Genomic DNA, 18,005 nt, shown 5'->3' on the forward strand with positions numbered 1-18,005 from the left:
TCCATGCTACTGCAGCCTGTCCCACGCAGTCTTGGTTTTGAGGAGGGGCTGTGTCTCTCTGGGGAGTTCCGTGGGGCTGGTTTCCTGGGGATTTATGCAGACTGGACAGGAGAAGCCCTGAGGACTGGAGCACACCCAGCAGCACTCACACCCACACTTTGTTGTCCCCCTCCCAGGGCCTGTTTGCTGGCACCACCCGGACAAGCTGCACTCCCACTCCAGGATGGACTGTGTGTTCCAGGGCCACGGCTGTGTGCCAGCAGTGCTGCTGGGGAGCAGAGCAGGGAGCAGCAGGGCCGTGACAGTGGCTGCATGTGCCAGGGCACAGCAAGGGGGGGCCGTGCTGGTGTCCCCCCAGTGAACCTCAGCCATCCCCCAGGCCACGGGGCAGGTTGTGCTGCTGCTTCTCGAGCACCTCTCACACCCCAAAGTACGGGTGTCTGTGTCCTTAATCCCTGCTTGCTCCCAGATTGGGATCCTGGCTCTGGGAGAGGCTTGGCAGAGCTGGCTGGACAAGGATGTGTGACCCCTGCCTGGGGATTTTTTTCCTGAGAAAAGAAAAATCTTTGGCTGGAAGGGGCCACTCTGAGCTGAGCTAGCCAGCCTGGCAGCAGCGCAGTGCATCCCCACAGCGTGGGGCTTCACCATCAGCCTGTCCCTCCCTCCCTCCCTCCCTGTTCCGGGGGTCCCGGTGCTGTTCCATTGGCACCGGTTCCCGGGGCCGCAGAGCAGCCCTGGCAGCGCTGCCCACCCGGCAGGAGCCTGGCTTTCCCCACCCTGTCCCAGCTGGATCTGGCCGTGCCCGTGTCCGTGTGTCCGTGTGTCCGTGCTGTCCCTGTCCCCCTGGCTGTCCCCCATCCCCACGGTGCCCCCTGTCCCCCTCTGCCCACGTCCCCCTCGCTCGGGCTCCGCAGTGCTCGGGATCCATCAGGCAGGTGAAATCCCACCTTCTCTGTGGGACAGGACGGTCACACTCCTGCTACAAGGGTACATTTAAAGCATTTTCAGAGGTTTCCTACAGACAGGGAAAACATCCTGTTCCCACTGGGGATTCCAACCACAGCGGTTTCTTTACTCCTCCTTAAGGCACAGCTGGGGTTTTGTATCTGGGAACAACTGAAATGATGCTGCTCTAGGAATGATATTTTAATTCTCTCTTAAAAGAGGCCTTTAAAAGAAGGCTCAGAGCTCTGCCTGGAGTGAATTCACAGTGGCCATATCAACCTTAGTGCTCCATGCAGCCTTTGGGGTGAGAGCTTGTCCAGGGCCACTGGTGAATCCTATAAAATCCCTATAAAAGAGAATAAACCTGCAGCCTGCGCCTGCAGGGGAACAACTTTCCAATTGCCAGAACATGACTTCCTCTTTGTGCTGTTCTCAGTGAAAGCAGAGCAGTGTGCTTGGGGCAGCACCTGCAGCGGGCAGGGGCACAGGGACAAGGCACAGCAAAGCAAGGCAGGACAAGGATAACCACAGAGTATTTAGACAAAATGCAGAAAAAAGGCAGGCAGATGGCATGAATATTAGTGCATGAAAATGACTAGCACTCTGAGAATTTCCCAGTGTACTTCTGACTGGTTTGGGCTTGCTTTTATAATTAATTTATGGAAAGCACTTAAATTGGGAATAAACACAATCTCACAAATCCCTCCTAATCTCTGCCTGTATTTTTGAAATGATACCCTGAAGGTATAGTTCCTCAGAATGATTAAACTCCTTTTCTTTTAAGAATTAAAAGGGACCTTTTCCATGTGGTCATGTGCAGTGTGAGCAGCCAGGCCCGCACTCTGACCTGCTCTAGATGCAATATACTGCTGGAAGTGCCTGGGTAGGGCATTTCCCCACTGGACTGATGGATGCCAAACCTGCCAATATTTTCATTTTGGATTCATGTATTTTAATGCAAAATATGACCTGGTGTGTTGTCAGCCTACGACTCAGAAGCACTCAGCTATTAGCATAAATTTAGAAAGCTCCTCGAAAATGAAATGTATTTAATTAAGTGGCTGCTTTTCCCTGTTGGTGGAAGCCGAGCTCCCTCCGTGGGTGGGATGTGCAGCAGGTGCTCGGGGCGGCGCAGCACAAGGGGGGATTTGGGTCTCAGGGTGCAGGCAGAGGCAGCGTGAGGCAGCTCTGCACAGGAGGAGAAGCCTGGGGAGATGCAGGCTTTGCACCTTCAGGTGCTGCTGGTCCTGCTGCAGGCCGGGCCCCGTGTCCCTCAGGAGCAGCACAGCATGGGGAGCTCCCCACCGTCTCCAGTGGGATGTGGGTCCCCAGGGTGTCCAGGGGGTTGTGCCCAGAGAGGGTCCAGGAGTGACAACATGAAGGTGTGGGAAGTAAACAAAGATTTTGTTACATGTCTTCTTGTGCTTCAGCATGGGAATCTGGGTAAGAATTACCCATGGCACAGCCTGTCCCTGTGCTTTGGCCTGTGCAGCGCAGTCACACACAGAGGAGGCGTTTTCCTTGTCCCCTGCAGCGGCCTCTCCATGTCACAGCTCATGGAAGGACACCGTGGTGCCCTTCCCTCCTCACCCTCACGAGGGGACATGGGGCATTGCCCATCTGCAGCCCTGCAGGTGCCAGGTGAGCGCTCCCTGCTCTGCACCAGCAGCCCCAGGAGGGCCTGGGACATGGCAACAGGAGAGGAGGCTGGCAGGGGATGATGCAGTGGTGCCAGCTGCCACCACGGGTGCCACCAGAGCCACGGGGCTGGGACCTCTCACTGCCTGGGGATGGCTAACGGCCTGGCCAGGAGGGCAAGAGGTGGCAGTGCCACCCCTGCTGGATCCCTGTGCCAGTGCTGTGTCCTTGTGGCACTGCTGCCCATGGTGCTGCTCCCCACAGCAATCCCCGTGCCCCCCTCAGGGCGCAGACACAGGGGGTGTAGAAGCTGGGGTTTGTTTTTTGCAAATTCTATATAATATATATGTTATATAATATAATGGAATGTATATTATTTATGTAAGATTTATTTTGTAGAGTTATTTATTGCTCTCCTGCTGCAGTAATTTGTTCCTTCACAACCTTCCCAGGGCTCTGCATGTTCTTTTATTTTTTTGCTCAGCATTTCCCTCCTACACACAGGAGTGATAGATTCTAACATAGTTTTTCTGCTCCTTAGGGAAAAGGAGAGAGATTGTGAAAGACTGAATGCTATCTTTGTTTTCAAAATAATGCTGCAGTAATTAAAATGCTGGAAAGTTGTTCTGTTCCCAGAAGTAATAAATAGTTTTGACTGTTTTGCCCCATTAATTGCACATTACTTAAATACGTGTATTTTATAACATGCGTATTCACTCACCTGCTTGGTCTGAAAGTTAAATGCATGTTTGAATATGCATTATACCCTTTAATGCACAGTAATTATTTGGTACATTATTGAAGGCTGCTCCTGAGCCCCCCCTTCCCAGGGAGCAGGTTTTTGTGTTGGCTCCTGGGCCTGCTTGGTGCCAGGTCTGGCAGCTCTGCTCCCGAGGGACCTCGTGCACTCGGGGCGACTGCCAGCGCCAGCTGGGAATGCTCCGGGGAGCTTGCTCCAATTTCTGTTTCCCTGGCAGGTTCCAGCTAAAGGGGCCAATTTTGGCTGTCCACAGCCAGTACAGGCTGCAGACTCTGGCCAAATGGTCAGCTCCTGCCAGCCTTCCCCAGCGACTCTGTGCCCACAGCTTTTTAAAACATTGCTTGCCTCGTCTCAACTGCAAAATCTGAACCTGCCCAGCTGAGGGAAATCCCACTGGGAATACTGGGAATGGTGGGAAATGGGGATTTGGGGGGAGCAGGACCACCAGGGTTTGGGGCAGGACAGGGCAGGCCATTGCTCTGGTGGCTGTCCACCTCCTAGGATCACCTGGTTCTGCTTTTGGACCGTAGCACACGACAGTGAGGCAGCAGTGGAGTCTCCAAGCCTCAGGGAGAATGGGAACAGACTTTGTCAGGTCTCTTGATGGCTGGGGGACATGCAGAGTGTCAGAAAGCTCACCAGCCATGATCAGAACACCCAACAAATCTGATCTCCTTAACCTCCCTCCCCTGCCATGTGGAAAACAGCCAGCAGCTCCCACCAGCTACACTGGCACTGGGTTAAAGATGAAATAAAACCAGGCACAGGGCATCATCACCCCAAGCAGACATTTTCTTGCTGCATCCCATTCTCCTGCTGCCGCTCCTTGCTGTTTCTGGAGCCTTCACCTGAATGGAAAGCACTCACCTGGGATGTGCAGGCCAGCACCCTACAGCTGCAGATGGGTATTCTTCCCATGCCCCCATGTCTGTGCGGCTGAGGCAGCCCCTAGGATGGTCCCTGTGGGGATCACATGCCCGTGAGAGCAGTGCTGAGTTCCCCACAGAAACAGCACACAGCACACAGCACTGGTGTGGCAGAGCTGGGGGAAACCCAGAGCAGAGCTGGGAAAGGGGAAAGGGGTCCACATCCTTTGCCTGGCGCAGACCCAAAACAGAGGAGGCTCCAGCCCTTTCCAGCAGACCCACATCTCTGTGTCTGCCTCTCTCAGGTGGCTCCATGAGTGGGAGGGAAGGGCAGGGACCTGTTCCCAGCCGGCTGCCACTCGGCAGTGCCAGGGCTGTGCCCAGTCCCGGGGCCGTGCCAGCAAATGGTCCGGCTGCAGCTTCTGAGGAACAATGTGCTGCTACTGTGTGGTACCAGATTGTACATCAAAACTATTATTTCCAACATCTCTGCCTTAATTGTAAAACTATAATACAAATGACATTGGGGGTTTGCTGGAGTTAAATTTTAATAGCAAGCCAGCACCCTTTTAATGACATTTTATACATTTAAATTGGGCATGATCCCTTTGGGAACAGTAATTTTATTCATGGAGATTATGTCTAATTTGAATATAAAAACACCACTAAAAAGATATTGGATTTGCTATTTTTCACTTGCAGGAGCTCCGGAGTCCAATCTTCCCAATTGACTGGGCTTTGGTGGATTGAGAAAGCTCTTCAATCCCCCACCCAACTTCCTTCCAGGAAAGTGCAGCATGAGATCTGTGTGAGTGCAGCCTCCCCACTGCTGGTCTGGGCTGGCTCCGGTGGCTGCGGGGTCCAGCCTCCAGCGCCAGCCCTCCGTGCAGTGCGGTGTGGGCAGGAGGGCGTGGGGCCCACCCGGGCTGGGTCACGGTGACAGAGCCCTGGGTTCAGCAAACATCCTGCTGCAGCTGCGCTGGAGCCCTAAGGATGGCAGCTGCCTCTCCACTGCTCCTCCTCCTTGTGTTGGAGCTGGCCAGAGCCTCCCAATTCCAGTGCCAAACTAATGTGACTCCTGCCAGATTGGCGGTGCCTTGGCTGGGGTGGTTCTTTCCTTCCTCGAAGACGGAAGAGGGTCTGGCTAATGCTGCTCTGTGGCAGCAGCCCCACTTGTTCTTCCCAGTGACAGCAGAGCCACAGATTGATGGCTGTCAGGCAGGGCTCTGCAGGGATTGTCACCAGCCCGCACCCACCCCTGGCTGTACGCGAGGGACCCTCAGTGCCTGGTGCTGCTTTGGAGAGCAAGAACAGCCAGAGCCGAGGGATGTCCGTGCACACCCGGCTGGCTCCTGCAGGGCCCGGGCACCTTGCCGGGGAGGATGCTGAGCAGAGATGTCAGCCTGCGGGGAAGTGCCCTCCTGTCCGGGGCAGGAGCTGCGGCCGGCCCGGCTGCCCCGGCTGCGGGACTGGCAGCCCCCAGAGACAGCGGCTCCTTTCCCCGGACACCGCAGCGAAGCCACGGCGGTGGCAGCAGCACCTCTCGGCTCCTGGGGAAGAGAGCCTTGGGCCGGGGAGCGCGGAGCCCGCGGGGAGCAGCCCCGCACAGCCCGCCCTGGCTGCGCGCCCGGCGCCCCGCACCGCGCCGCGATAACGGCGGCAGAGCGAGCGGCACCTCATCTCCGAGACTGGATAAACTGTTTGGCCTTTGGACAAGATTACTTCTGTTCAGAACACGATTGTTATCACTTAATTGAAAATAATTATCCAATGCAAATTGGCTTCAAGTTGGCAGCTGAGTTGAGGAGATGGCGCATTTCCAAGCTGTCCTGAGGAGAGCCGACTGCGGTGGGAGGGCGAGAGGCTGGGACCGGCCGCAGGGCTGAAGGGGCAGGACACTAAAGGGGCAGATGTCCCCTATGCAACACCTGCACCCCTCCAGGAAAACAGTGGGGGCCATCCTGCCCAATGCTTTCATAAACTGGGACCGCCTGGTTTGCCTTCCCTCAGCAGCCACCGAGACAGCAGTGGGAGTGTAGGTGCTGGAACCAGCTGCTCCAGAGACCTCAGCCCAGAGTGACAGTGCTCACTGGTCTGTACCCCGCCTGGGCCTGTCTGTATCTAGGATCTCATCACATGGAGGATGCAGGTCTCCTGCTGCTGTCTGCTGGAAGGAGACAGTCTGTCCACATGAAGGAGGTGGCTGGTGCCATAGTGCGGCACTGGGGCACAAGTGGGATCAGAAAACCTCTGGAGAGCCCAGCAGGAACAGCCCCCTGGAGCTCTGACCCACCCAGGCACCGAAGCCTCAGCTGGGCTTGTCCTTCTTCTGCTGGACTGGCTCTGGCCACATGCAATCAGTGATTTGCATCACTCCAAATGTTGCCTGCACGTCTGTGCTCTTGCCAGTGAACAGACAGGAACGTGTGTCTCTGTGAAACTTCTGCCATCCCAACCCCTTTGGTGCCGGCTAAAGCCTCCTCTCCTGGCTGTGGGCTCCCTGTGGCCACTCTGCCCTTGGTGTTGCCTCTGCTCCCTCTTCCTTGTTTTCTGCCTGAATGGATTTGGATTAGACAAGACCTTCCCAAACGCACACAATGCCCCTGCCAATGCACAAATACACCAGAGAATACCAGCTTTCCACAACAGTATTTCTATGATTTGACCAGACTGGCACAAGGTTAATTAAAAAAAACCCCAATGTTTAAATGCAGTTTCATCAGGAGAAGTGCAAAATGCCTCTGCAAGAATTTCTTGCAGGACTTTTCAAACCTCGCAAAGCACAATTAGACACAGTCAAATATTGCCCTGGTTAAAGACTATTAGTTTTCCTTACATTTATCATGAATTAATTTTTTTTTCCGGCTGTATCAACAGTGTTTCCTTTATAAATACAACTGGCTCCTTTACATTGAAAAATTAAATTTGCTCTGATAATGAACTCAGGTGCTAATAATCATTTTGCAATGCAAAAAAAGTGCAATTACTGGCTGCTGTGCCATGTGGTGCCACGGCTGGCTGTCACTGACCCTGCTCTGCCATTGTCACCCTCAGTCCCATCTCAGGGTGCAGAGTGGAGTGCCCATCCTTGCTGGGAGCTGGAGTGCCAGTGCCCACCTGTTGGGGTGAACGGAACTCAGGTTTGCTCGGTGCCCTTGAGGGGCTGCTCAGGGACACGTGGGGTGGAACAAGGTCTGACAGTGGCACTGAGGCCAGCCCCAGTGCCCAGGCCGGTGTTGTCACCGCGGGCTGCTGGTGCTGGGTGTGACGTGGCCCGGTGCACCTGTGGTGGTCCCTGCAGACTGCACAACAGCTGCACAGAGAGACTGATGTTTTCAGACAGACTTCAGGGAAAGAAACACTTCCAGGAAGAGCCAGACCTGTGATATGTCACAAAGACACATCCAGTTCCCTCCCACAGGTGTGCCATGGACACAGACACCTCAAATCACAGCACTCCTTTCCTCAACCTTTCTGTGTAGTGGCTGCAACAAATGATGGAGCCAATACTCCCTTCTCTCCTCTTCACTCCTGGGACACCTGCCCCCATTACCCAACAAGACTCTGACCTTCTGATCCATCCATCTTGTCTCCTCTGCAGTGCTGGCTCTGAGCTGCAGCCCTTTATTTATTCACGCAATGTAGGTTTCCTCATGCTGCCTCACCAGTGCACATCAACTGTGACCTCCAGACACCGTCCTCTCCTGGGATGAGCATGTTTTTCAGTGCCAGGCATCTCTGGAGTAAGGACTGACAGTTCTTTAAAGGAGGGGGAAAGCAGGCAGGAGTGACAGGCTGAGGTACATTGTGGTTTAATGGAATAAAGCAGAGCTCGATGGAAGCCACTCACTCTGCCAGCTGCCAGGCTTGGTGCATGATTCTAACACAACACTGCCCTTTCACAGCACCTGACATGCTGATATTGCTGATGCTGGGAAATCCACCCCTTTTTGCCATTTTCCTTGTTCTCTCCTCCTCACTGAATGTAAACAATCTCCTGCTGCTTCATTCTCTTGCTGACCTCTCTAGGATCCATCAGCTGCCCCACAGAGGCCTTACAGGGTGTGCTGGGGGGCACTGGTTGCTGGTGACAGCTGGTGCTAGACAAAACCTGCTTTGTTTCAAGTGGTGCCAGCCAGAGCTGCAGTTTATGTCACACCTGATTTACCCAGGTGCTTTCCAGCAACAAGCCAGCCTTGTCCAGGTCCCTCTTTCCTTGCTGGTGGCACTATCCAGACCTGCCAGTTCCCCCCTGAGTGCCCTGGTGGGTGCAGATTTCTGCAAAGCCTGACACTGGTCAGTCCTGGAATTGATGTTGTTCCCTGCCAGGACCCAAACACACTCCTGGTCCATGCCCCAGACTGGATGTGCCACTGCAAGATCTTGTTTCTTTTCCTGCCAGCCGGATCCTGGCCTGAGGCCTGGATGATGCTCCTCACCCTGATCCCACCTGCTTCCAGGGCTGCTGCTTCCCTTTTTCCCCTTCCCATGGTCCTGGAAAACATGCTTCCTCCATCTTTTACTCACTGTCCTGTCATCACAAGCAGCAGCCATCTACCAGAGCAAAGGCTGTGTGGGGCTGGGCACCTGCAGATTTGGACTGACATCCAGAGGCAGCTCCACCACAAACTCCTTGTCTGTGGTGCCAGTGACGGGCAGGAGCCACAGTCAGCAGCCAGATTTGTCTGTGCAAGTCACTGTGCCTCAATTCCCTGCCACTGCCTTCCCCAGGCCAGGCAGGCTCTGCCCAGCAGCACTCAGCAGGGTTTGAGCAGCAGTGTCCACGGTAAAATGTTCCTCTCTGAAGCCACTGAGCATCAGAGACCGAGGCTGGGGCTCCTGGCTGCTCTGACTCCTGCTGTGCTGGCCAAGGACAGGTCCTCAGGGGAGGAGTTAGGAAGAACTCGGGCTTGCTGCACCCTCTGGCACTGCAGACGGGTGATGCAAAGGCACCTCTCCCAGCTGCAGGAAATGCAGGCACCTCGAGACAGCTTAGCTGGCCAGATACCAGAACAATCTCTGGAAACAGCCCTCCTCCCTGCCTGACAGGTTTGTGCTGGTTTGGCTAAAACCAGTGGTGACTTTTGCTCAAATGAAACACGGAATTCAAAACCAAAAAGGGATGTACAACACAGCATCTGTGAAAAGAGCTGTTTCCATGTTACAAACAATTATTTTCAGGGGTGGAATTAACTTAATATTTTTCCAATAGGGCTAAAACTGATTTTCTTTCCAGTATCATCAGGAATTTTTCAATCAAGCAATAAATGAAGTTAAACAAAACTTAATTTTTGTTGCCAAGGTCATGCTGAAGGTCATTCTAGGTCATGAAACCCAGACATTAGGTTTGCAAATACTGTGCAGGTGTGTCTCTACCACAAATATCTCTGAAATAGGACGACAGGGTCACCAGAACAACTGTGTTCTCACTGTTGAGTTGCTAAACAAAAACCCGATGAATTTAGGGACTACTAGCATAGTATATTATGCCAGATAACACTGGCATAATGAGAGTGTTTCCTTGGGTGCCCATATCCCTTTCCAGATACCCCTGCAGGGTACAAATAGTCTTTACTTTTAACACAGGACGGCTGCACGAGGAGAGACTTGCACCTCAGTGACACTGCTGTTACCATCAGCTGCTCACTAAGGAGTGGAACAGCAGAGAGCACATCACAGAGCAGCAGGGTAGGGATAACTTCCTTTTCTCAACAGCAGAGTGCAAATGCATTACATTTTTCCTTTACTCTTGTCTGTGGTGATGTAGCTTCAGCTCAGGAGAGAGAACACAATATTATTTTCAATTATGTTTGAAATGCAAGGAACTGAGGAATAATTTCTTCAATATTTCTCATGTAAAGTTTTATTTGTGTTAGTCCTTTGATAAAGCATTTTATTCTTAAAAACCTTAAAACAACATGCTGAATTCCAGTGTACAAAAATAACTGTGTTTAAAAAAAACTGAATTTTAGCACAGTGTGACTGGAACCAAGTATGTTCTTCACACTCCATTTCTTTTTCTCCAGAAACAGCCTCCACATCTAAAGGAACAAGGTCAGATTTAGTGTGAGATGTAAACTCTGCTCCAGGCCCAGCTGCTGTCTCCTGCTCTGCTGCCCTGCCGGCAAGGACAGGGGTGCAGCTGAGCCCTGAGGGCAGTGGATGGATGGCACTGCTCTGGAGAGTCAGGTGGGTGACTGCTGCATCCCAGAGCATAAAGCAGAGCCTGAGCTGCCCCTTCAGGGGGAGGGACGTGCCCATGGCACTCTGGATGTGCTTTGTAGCTGTGTTCCTGCTTCCCACCCCGAATCCCCTGGCCCAAGTCTCCCTGGCAGTGGCCCCAAAGGTGCTGTGCTCCAACAGCACAGCCACATCTCACTGGTGAAGAAACAAACCCTGCCAAACCCAGCGTGCCCCCACACCCCCAAGCAAAGAAATTAAACATACAGCATTTCTGAGACCCCCCTGCTCAGGAGCACCGGGTCCTGCTTGCCATGGGGACAGCTCAGAGGTGCAGTGATCCCCCCTGGCTGTGGAGATGGACGTGGGGGGTGACGGTGCCCAGCGTGCTGGGTCAGGGACGGACTCAAATTCAGGTGCTAAGAGGGGAACAGGAATAAAGAGAAGGCAGAGCCAGAGCCATGGAATGCCAGTGGTATCTGCCATCACCAGGATTTCTGTTTGGACTTCTTCTTTTTCTGCTTTATAAGGAATAGATTGTCCCTGCTGTCAGGACCAGCATTTTTCTGCTTTTTCCATTTCTTCTTCTTTTTGGCACCTTCTCGAGGCTGCTGCACACACATGGCCTTGCTGCCTGAGAATGCCTGGAAAAGGGACTTGTGGCAGACCCTGCTGCCCTTGCACCCCTTCTGCTTGTACCCCCGAGGGAAGTCCTCTGGCTCACAGTGGATCTCCACACCCCTCCTGTGCTTCTCCTGCTGGGATTTCTTTGCCTGGGACACCTTCATCTTCTTCAGCTGCTCACTGTTCCTGCTTTTCTTCCCCTGTTCTTTCCAAAGTTTGCTCTTTTTCTTGTGGCTGGGTACCTCAAGCTGTTCTTCCTGCAACGGTGTTTCAGACTGCTCTGGCAGAAGGCCAGCTTCCTGCAGGTCTGGAAAGCAGAGCGGATTATTTCAGTACCTACAAAACCTAAAACCTGGCACCTGAGCCATCACAGCTCTCCTTAGATACAAATGAAGTTAGACAAAAATTTATCTGTGGCAGATTTTTTTCACTGTGGGATTTTCCTGTCATCAGGCTAGAATCCCAACAAATCGTGATTTAATCCCCCTCCTGCTATTTCATGGCATTTTTAATGTCAGCAGATTTTTCAGAATTAAAACATCTGACAATGCTCACTGAGTGACTTTGACACAGTCAATTTCCATGATAGACACGGATGAGTAAAATCACAAATCTTTTACTACCACCAGGCTACCTGTTCAAATCCATGCAGCTTTTCCCAACACATGAAAATAATCCCACAATGTTTCTAAAATGCAGAAACAGTGAGCTGAAAGTTGGGAGGGATCTCCCACAACACACCATACCTGCCACCTTTCTTTTTAACCTGTTGGCTCTCCTCTTGATGTCGCATTCATCGTCGTAGTAGTAGATGAAGGGAGAAGTGGGGAACATGTTTCCCCGCATCCGCTTCTCTGAGCACTCCTGCAAAACACATTTCAGGTCACTAGAGGTGGCTGAGTGCAGATTTCCTGGAAGTGAAATGGGCCAGGTCCTCCAGGTCCTGCTCTGTACTTGTGGGGTCAGCACTGACATTTTCATATACCATAATCCTTCATAATCCCTCCTGCACTCACTGGAACACTGCTGCTCTTTGAGCACACAGAAGGGATCCCCTGTCTTCCTGCAGTTAATGCACACCTCAAACACCCACAGAAGAGATGATGAGAACCAGGTGAAGACAGGTGAAGAGCAGGCGAGCTGCTGGCAGAGTTACTGGACACAGGGACAGGGCAGTCCTGCAGCAAGGCAGGACCCAACACTTGCTCTGCACATGCCTGGCCCCTCAGAGACAAACAGTGCCATGGCAGGGCATCCCTGGCTCCTGGGCTGCTTTGTGTGAGGCTCACACCAAAGAGGTGTGGCTGGCCAAAGGGGTGGGTGGGCTGGGGAAAGCGGGGAGCAGCCACGGGAGGCAGAGGCTGCCGACAGCCAGGGTGGGTTTCACTGTGTGCCGTTCCCTCCCGGGTACAAACCACAGGCCAACCCTGCAGCAGGCTGCTGTGTGCACACATCAGACTGCAGGGAGCAGAAAGGAAGAAGAGGAGGACAGCCCTGAACAGAGCTGAGGCGAGGAAGGGGCTGACTCTGGCACCGTGTTCCCAAACACTTGGAACAGGAATATAAGTTTTGTCACTGCTGCACACATAGTTTTATCCATGTCTTCAGAGCTAGGCTAACAGGAACACTTCCTATGATTTTGCCTTTTTTCTGGGTACCATGTGATACTGACAGGTGTTTTATTCTCCTTTATCCTCCTTGCACATTGCTTGTTACCTACTGTGCTTTGCTTCATCATCTTTCTCTTCTTAGATACTGCTGAGATCATGGAAACATAGAATCCCACAATGGCTTGATAGGGACCTTAAAGATCCTCCCATTCCCACCCCAGGCACGGCAGGGCCAGCTCCCAGTGTCCCAGGAGCTGCCAGCCCCAATGTCCAGCCTGGCCTTGGGCACTGCCAGGGATCCAGGGGCAGCCCCAGCTGCTCTGGGCACCCTGTGCCAGGGCCTGCCCACCCTGCCAGGGAAGAATTTCTTCCTGACAGCTAATCTAACTCTACTCTCCGTCACTTTGAAGCCATTCCAGTGACAGCTGGGCCTCACCAATCTCCAGGAGCTGTCAAGAGCTGTCGCTCACCTCATGTCTGCACCCTGGGACCAGCAGCTTTCCTGCATGTGCTACTGCTCCCACTCAGTGCCACCCTGGAAACCCCTGTCCTTGCCTGCTCCTCTTTCCTTTCCCAAGGCACAGCAGATCAGAGATACATTTTTGATTTATTTAGTATTTCCCAGCTTATTTTTGGCCAATTTTGCTTTGCTGAAATTTAGAGAAGAAACACTTTTCCTGCAAGTGTTTTGCCTGTTTTTGGGACTATGTTTTTGCTATGTTTTTGCACACGGGAAGATCTGTTATCTCTGCCCTCTTGTATTGCTATTGACTTATCCCCTTTCATACAGTCGTTGCTCAGGCTGTTTCTGCTCCTTGTACACTACTACAAATACTTTCCTATCTGCCTTAACTCTGAGAGGCATAAAATGTCCACTAATTGCTTTCCTCTTTTTCTGATTTTGTACCGTTTCTACCACTTTCAATCTAAGTACTTACTATCAGCTCCTCACACATAATTTCTAATTATTCTTACAGCAGCCTTAATAATCACTTATTTAATAAGTTATAAATAAATATGATATGAATATTTGATATAATAAAATAATCTATTTACAGCATCCCTAATAATTACTCATTATTTTTACAGCAGCCTTACTTGTATTCATGTATGTCTGTCTTCCTCCAGTGGCATTTTTGGGACAGTTTATTAAAAGTAAACTAAACTAAAGGCCCAAGCTTTTTTAGCAAAACATACTGGATAGCTGATAGGGCTGACACACAAGAGCAGGCAGAAGTGAAGAGAGGAATTTCTTGGCAATTTGCTGTCTCTAAGCCACAGGAAAAAATAAGCTAAACGTATCCAATGCATGATTAACATTCATTTTCCAGAATATTTGTGGCTTGGCTTCTGCGTTAATTCCATAAAATAAAGAACCCTATTATTTGTTTTGTATTGGTAATTACAGAGCTGAACTTTTCCTGATAGGCACCAGAAAATGTGATAAACATTGTCAAAACACCCTGGAAGATGCAGCCACATCTGTCTTTACTGAAGCCACTTAAGGCTCATGACATCTCTTTTACCAGGCTGCACCTTGTAGAAGGGCAATGCCAAACTTAGTTCAGATGTTGAACTAAACTAACTACAAATAAGGATCATCACAAGCAGGCAGAAATGGAAGCTTTCCAAAACAGCACTCAAATAGTTGGGCTGATTGTGGTGAAAAACCTGACGTGATGTTGAAAGTGGCAGCGAGGCACTAATGGGAAAAAAAAAGGAAAAAAAAAGGAAAAAAAAAGGAAAAAAAAAGGAAAAAAAAAGGAAAAAAAAAAGCTGTATTCAGCAACTGTTTTCCAATGAATATTCTCTCTCCCAGGCAGTGTCAAATCAATGAACCTGCTGAGAAGAGACAGCAGCTTTTCCTTGCCTCCCTATCTTTCAATTAGATGGGTGCTATACTTTATACACGGGCCTCCACCACCACAGCAGCACTGTTGTCACACTCCTCTCGTGTCACACACACCAGCTTGGCTCCTCCAGCTGTTTCCTCCAGCCACACACACACACACACTGTGGCAGGGAAAGGTTTCCACCCTGGCAGAGAGTGCCAAGACTTACATATCCCAGGTGTCCCTTGCGGGAGCAGTTGTAGCAGTACACGGACAGCGAGCGCTCCGAGTGGGAACCAGCTGCCTTGATGGGTCCTGGCTTTGTCTGCAAGATGGAAATGGGCAAGAATTAGGTCTGGCGGTATTCTGAATGCTGAATTAAAAATAAATTAAAATTACATAAATATAATTTTATTAGGCTTAGATCAATACACTCACACTTGCTGCTGGAATATTAAGTTGGAAAAAGCAGCAAGTGTCTGACGTTACTGTAATTCGCAGAGCGAGGTTCAGCCTGAGCATCGCAAATGAGGTGGGAAGAGGCATCGCTGGCATCTTGTGCAGCAGGCCATGTGATTTCAGCTCTGCATGCAAACTACTGATTCATCTCTCCCCCTCCTCCTTGTGTCCCAGCCCCTCCTCTTTGAGAGGGGCCGTCAGGTGCAGCTGGGGAGGCACAATGCCATGGCCCACAGAGAGAATGGGAAACCCCAAGCCACAGCCCCCAGCACAGACCTGCTGCCACAGTCCTCTGGCACGGGCAGGCACCAGGACTAACGAGGGATGCAGGAATCCTGCCCCAAAAGCAGTGGGGCTTAGGAGCAACCTTATTGAACTCTGCGTGTTTCCTTCTCTGGGGCTAAAGGAGAACGGAAGAGAGGCCCAGATTTCACAGAAAATTGTAGTACTTGGCAAAGCTTATTGCAGGAATAGCTTTTTTCTTTAAATGTGTATCATGACGCTCTTCTGCTGTGGGAGCCACTGTGCTCTCAGTCAGAGCCTCCAGAAGAATGACAGCAGTGTTTGTAAAATAGGCAGGAACAAGAGGAACCTTCCAACGCCGTTCTTTATGAATCTGATCACACTTGCAGGGTCACCTCATTGTGAACTCCCCAGCCCTGGCTTTCAGTGTGTGTTTGAGAGTCCTGTTCCTGAGCTCACACCCACACACCAGGAGGGGCCTGAAGGAAGACTAAAAAGAGTGACACATCCAACAGTGATTTGTGACAAGAGGTGGGGAAACAGGGAACGGGAAAAACTACCACCTATAAAGCAATCTATATTTCTCACCCATGTTTCACAGCAAGACCTCTCCAGCTAACAGCAGTGTGTAAGTGACACTCTTAAGCTGGCTCAGCTTTTCAGGTATTCTTTTATCATATGTAGAAGAGACAAGGAAATAAAAAACAACAAACCAAAATGCAAGCCCTTGTGTAGTCCCCTGGGGGAAAAACCTGATTCATTTACTGGATCAATCACCATTATTCTGGTTAGATTTCAGCATGAGGAGTGCCCCCACAAATCCCCTCTGCCTTGCACAGGGCTCCTGAAGAGTAGCAATGACCCTTCCTTCCTTTGCCTTCCCACTATGTAGACTCTTGCCTGTGTTAAATTTGTTTTCAAGGGTGATGCTACTGGAGACCACATGGGGAATTCTGCACCACAGCCCCAGAGATTGCTCCTGCCAGGGAGCTCTGCCACTGGAATGTGAGCAGTGTGGCCACCACAGATCAGACTGGCACCTCCGTGGCACTGCTCTGCTCCTGCCAGCTGGGACATTAAAAGGAAACATGAAGACCTTCTGAGAATGAGCAATCACAGTTTTTGAGTCTTGTGAAGTGCAGTATGATGACAGCAAAACACAGGTATGATTTCAGACACATGATCCTTCACATTCCAAGACATCATGTGCCTGAAACTGAGGAGCCTGACACCTTCACCTGCAGCATGACATCCTCCACTGACAGTAATTACAGTTTTGGCCATCATTAGTGTTCTAAAACTGAAACTAGCAAAATGTGTACCCAGTTCTCCAGACATTTTACAGAAAAGATAAGCTCCTTGAGGAACACCCTTGCAGTGGCCTTGTCTTACTGTGGGCCCCCACCCCAAAACCTGGGCATGAGCAGACATGGGGGGTTCCTGCAGCATGGGAGTCCTTTGGGCTTACACACATCCTACACCCCATCCTTCCCCTCCCAGGGCAGCTCCCCTGCCCTACTTGCTTTTATTTAGTTAACGCAAAAGGTCACATTTAAGGAAAAAATTAAACCGAACACTTGCAGGTCAGATTACAACTCTACATAACTTTACTCTTCTCCCAAGCCAACCAAAAAAGGAAACCTGAATGTTATAAACCCTCTGTTTTCTTATTATTTAAGACTTAAAAAAGCATCTAAGGATTCAGCCATATGGGTACAAAATAAACTATTCATCAACACAGCTTCTTTATGTTATAGGGTTTTTTTTTTGGTTAAAAACATTTAAATAATCTATATTTGTAGGGTGATATCTTGGAGATTACTTCACTATCAATATATAGAAGTAATAACCTGGTAGATAGCATTACCTATGAAAGGTCCATCCCATCTGCTATTCTTGCTGAAAGCTTTTCATGCACCAGTAAACTCAGTAAATATCAGAAGATAAAGCATAAGCCTACCACGCCATGGATTTACTCCTAATGTCTCCTCAAAGTGCAGCCTGATGCAACGATTACAAATGATTTTTCTTCTAATGTCATTTTACATAACCCTTTTTTCTGCATGAGTAGTTAGTGCAGAATGAATGAATGAATGCCATTAAAACAGTTAATCATTATCTGGGACACTGGCCTTCCTCCCTTCTGAACCAGGAATCTCCATGACAAAGGCCAAGAGATCAAAATGCCAGGGCTGCCTCTCTGGCCTATTTCTGACAGTAATTTTTTATGCAAATGGCCCTGCTGGGCAGCTCCCTCAGTGACCTTGAGCTCCCCTTATCTGCACTGACTTTGATCCGACCAGGGCTCCCTTTTACAAAGCTCATTGCTACTTAGGCTCCGCAATCTGGCTAAATCTCACTAATTAAGGAAAATCATCTGACCTTTATTTTTGCATGTTTCCCTGCTCTCCATGTTATGTGCTGCAAGGACATTGCTGGTGGTGGGGACTAGAGGCCAGACCCCTTTGTGCAAGCCCAGGTGCCCCTGTTGGGCCAGTGCACCTCTGCAGGCTTTACTGGAGCCAATTCAGGGGAGTGTGACACAGTGTGCCATGCAGGGTGTGCAGGGTATGTGCAGGGTGTGCAGGGTGTGCAGGGTGTGCAGGGTGTGGTGTGACACACAGTGTGCCATGCAGGGTGTGCAGGGTGTGCAGGGTGTGCAGGGTGTGTGCAGGGTGTGTGCAGAGGTGTGCAGGGTGTGCAGGGGTGTGGTGTGACATGTGATGTGCCATGCAGGGTGTGCAGGGTGTGCAGGGTGTGGTGTGACACACAGTGTACCATGCAGGGTGTGCAGGGTGTGCAGGGGTGTGGTGTGACACACAGTGTACCATGCAGGGTGTGCAGGGTG

At 50.8% G+C, this 18,005-nt stretch overlaps 1 protein-coding gene across 2 annotated transcripts in view; it reads right to left on the reverse strand.

The window, feature by feature from the left end:
* Positions 1-10,045: 10,045 nt before the first annotated feature.
* Positions 10,046-18,005, reverse strand: part of ZCCHC7 (zinc finger CCHC-type containing 7) — an 86,864-nt gene continuing 78,904 nt past the window's right edge. For both annotated transcript variants that reach the window (XM_015615321.1, XM_033520561.1), the window contains exons 8-10: positions 14,685-14,780; positions 11,760-11,877; positions 10,046-11,320 (exon numbers count right to left, since the gene is read on the reverse strand). In XM_015615321.1, coding sequence (XP_015470807.1) covers positions 10,875-11,320; positions 11,760-11,877; positions 14,685-14,780 — 660 coding nt within the window. In that variant the 3' untranslated portion in view covers positions 10,046-10,874. The remainder of the gene's footprint in view (positions 11,321-11,759; positions 11,878-14,684; positions 14,781-18,005) is intronic.

Source organism: Parus major, chromosome Z (genome assembly GCF_001522545.3).
Source record: "Parus major isolate Abel chromosome Z, Parus_major1.1, whole genome shotgun sequence".
NCBI lineage: Eukaryota > Metazoa > Chordata > Aves > Passeriformes > Paridae > Parus > Parus major.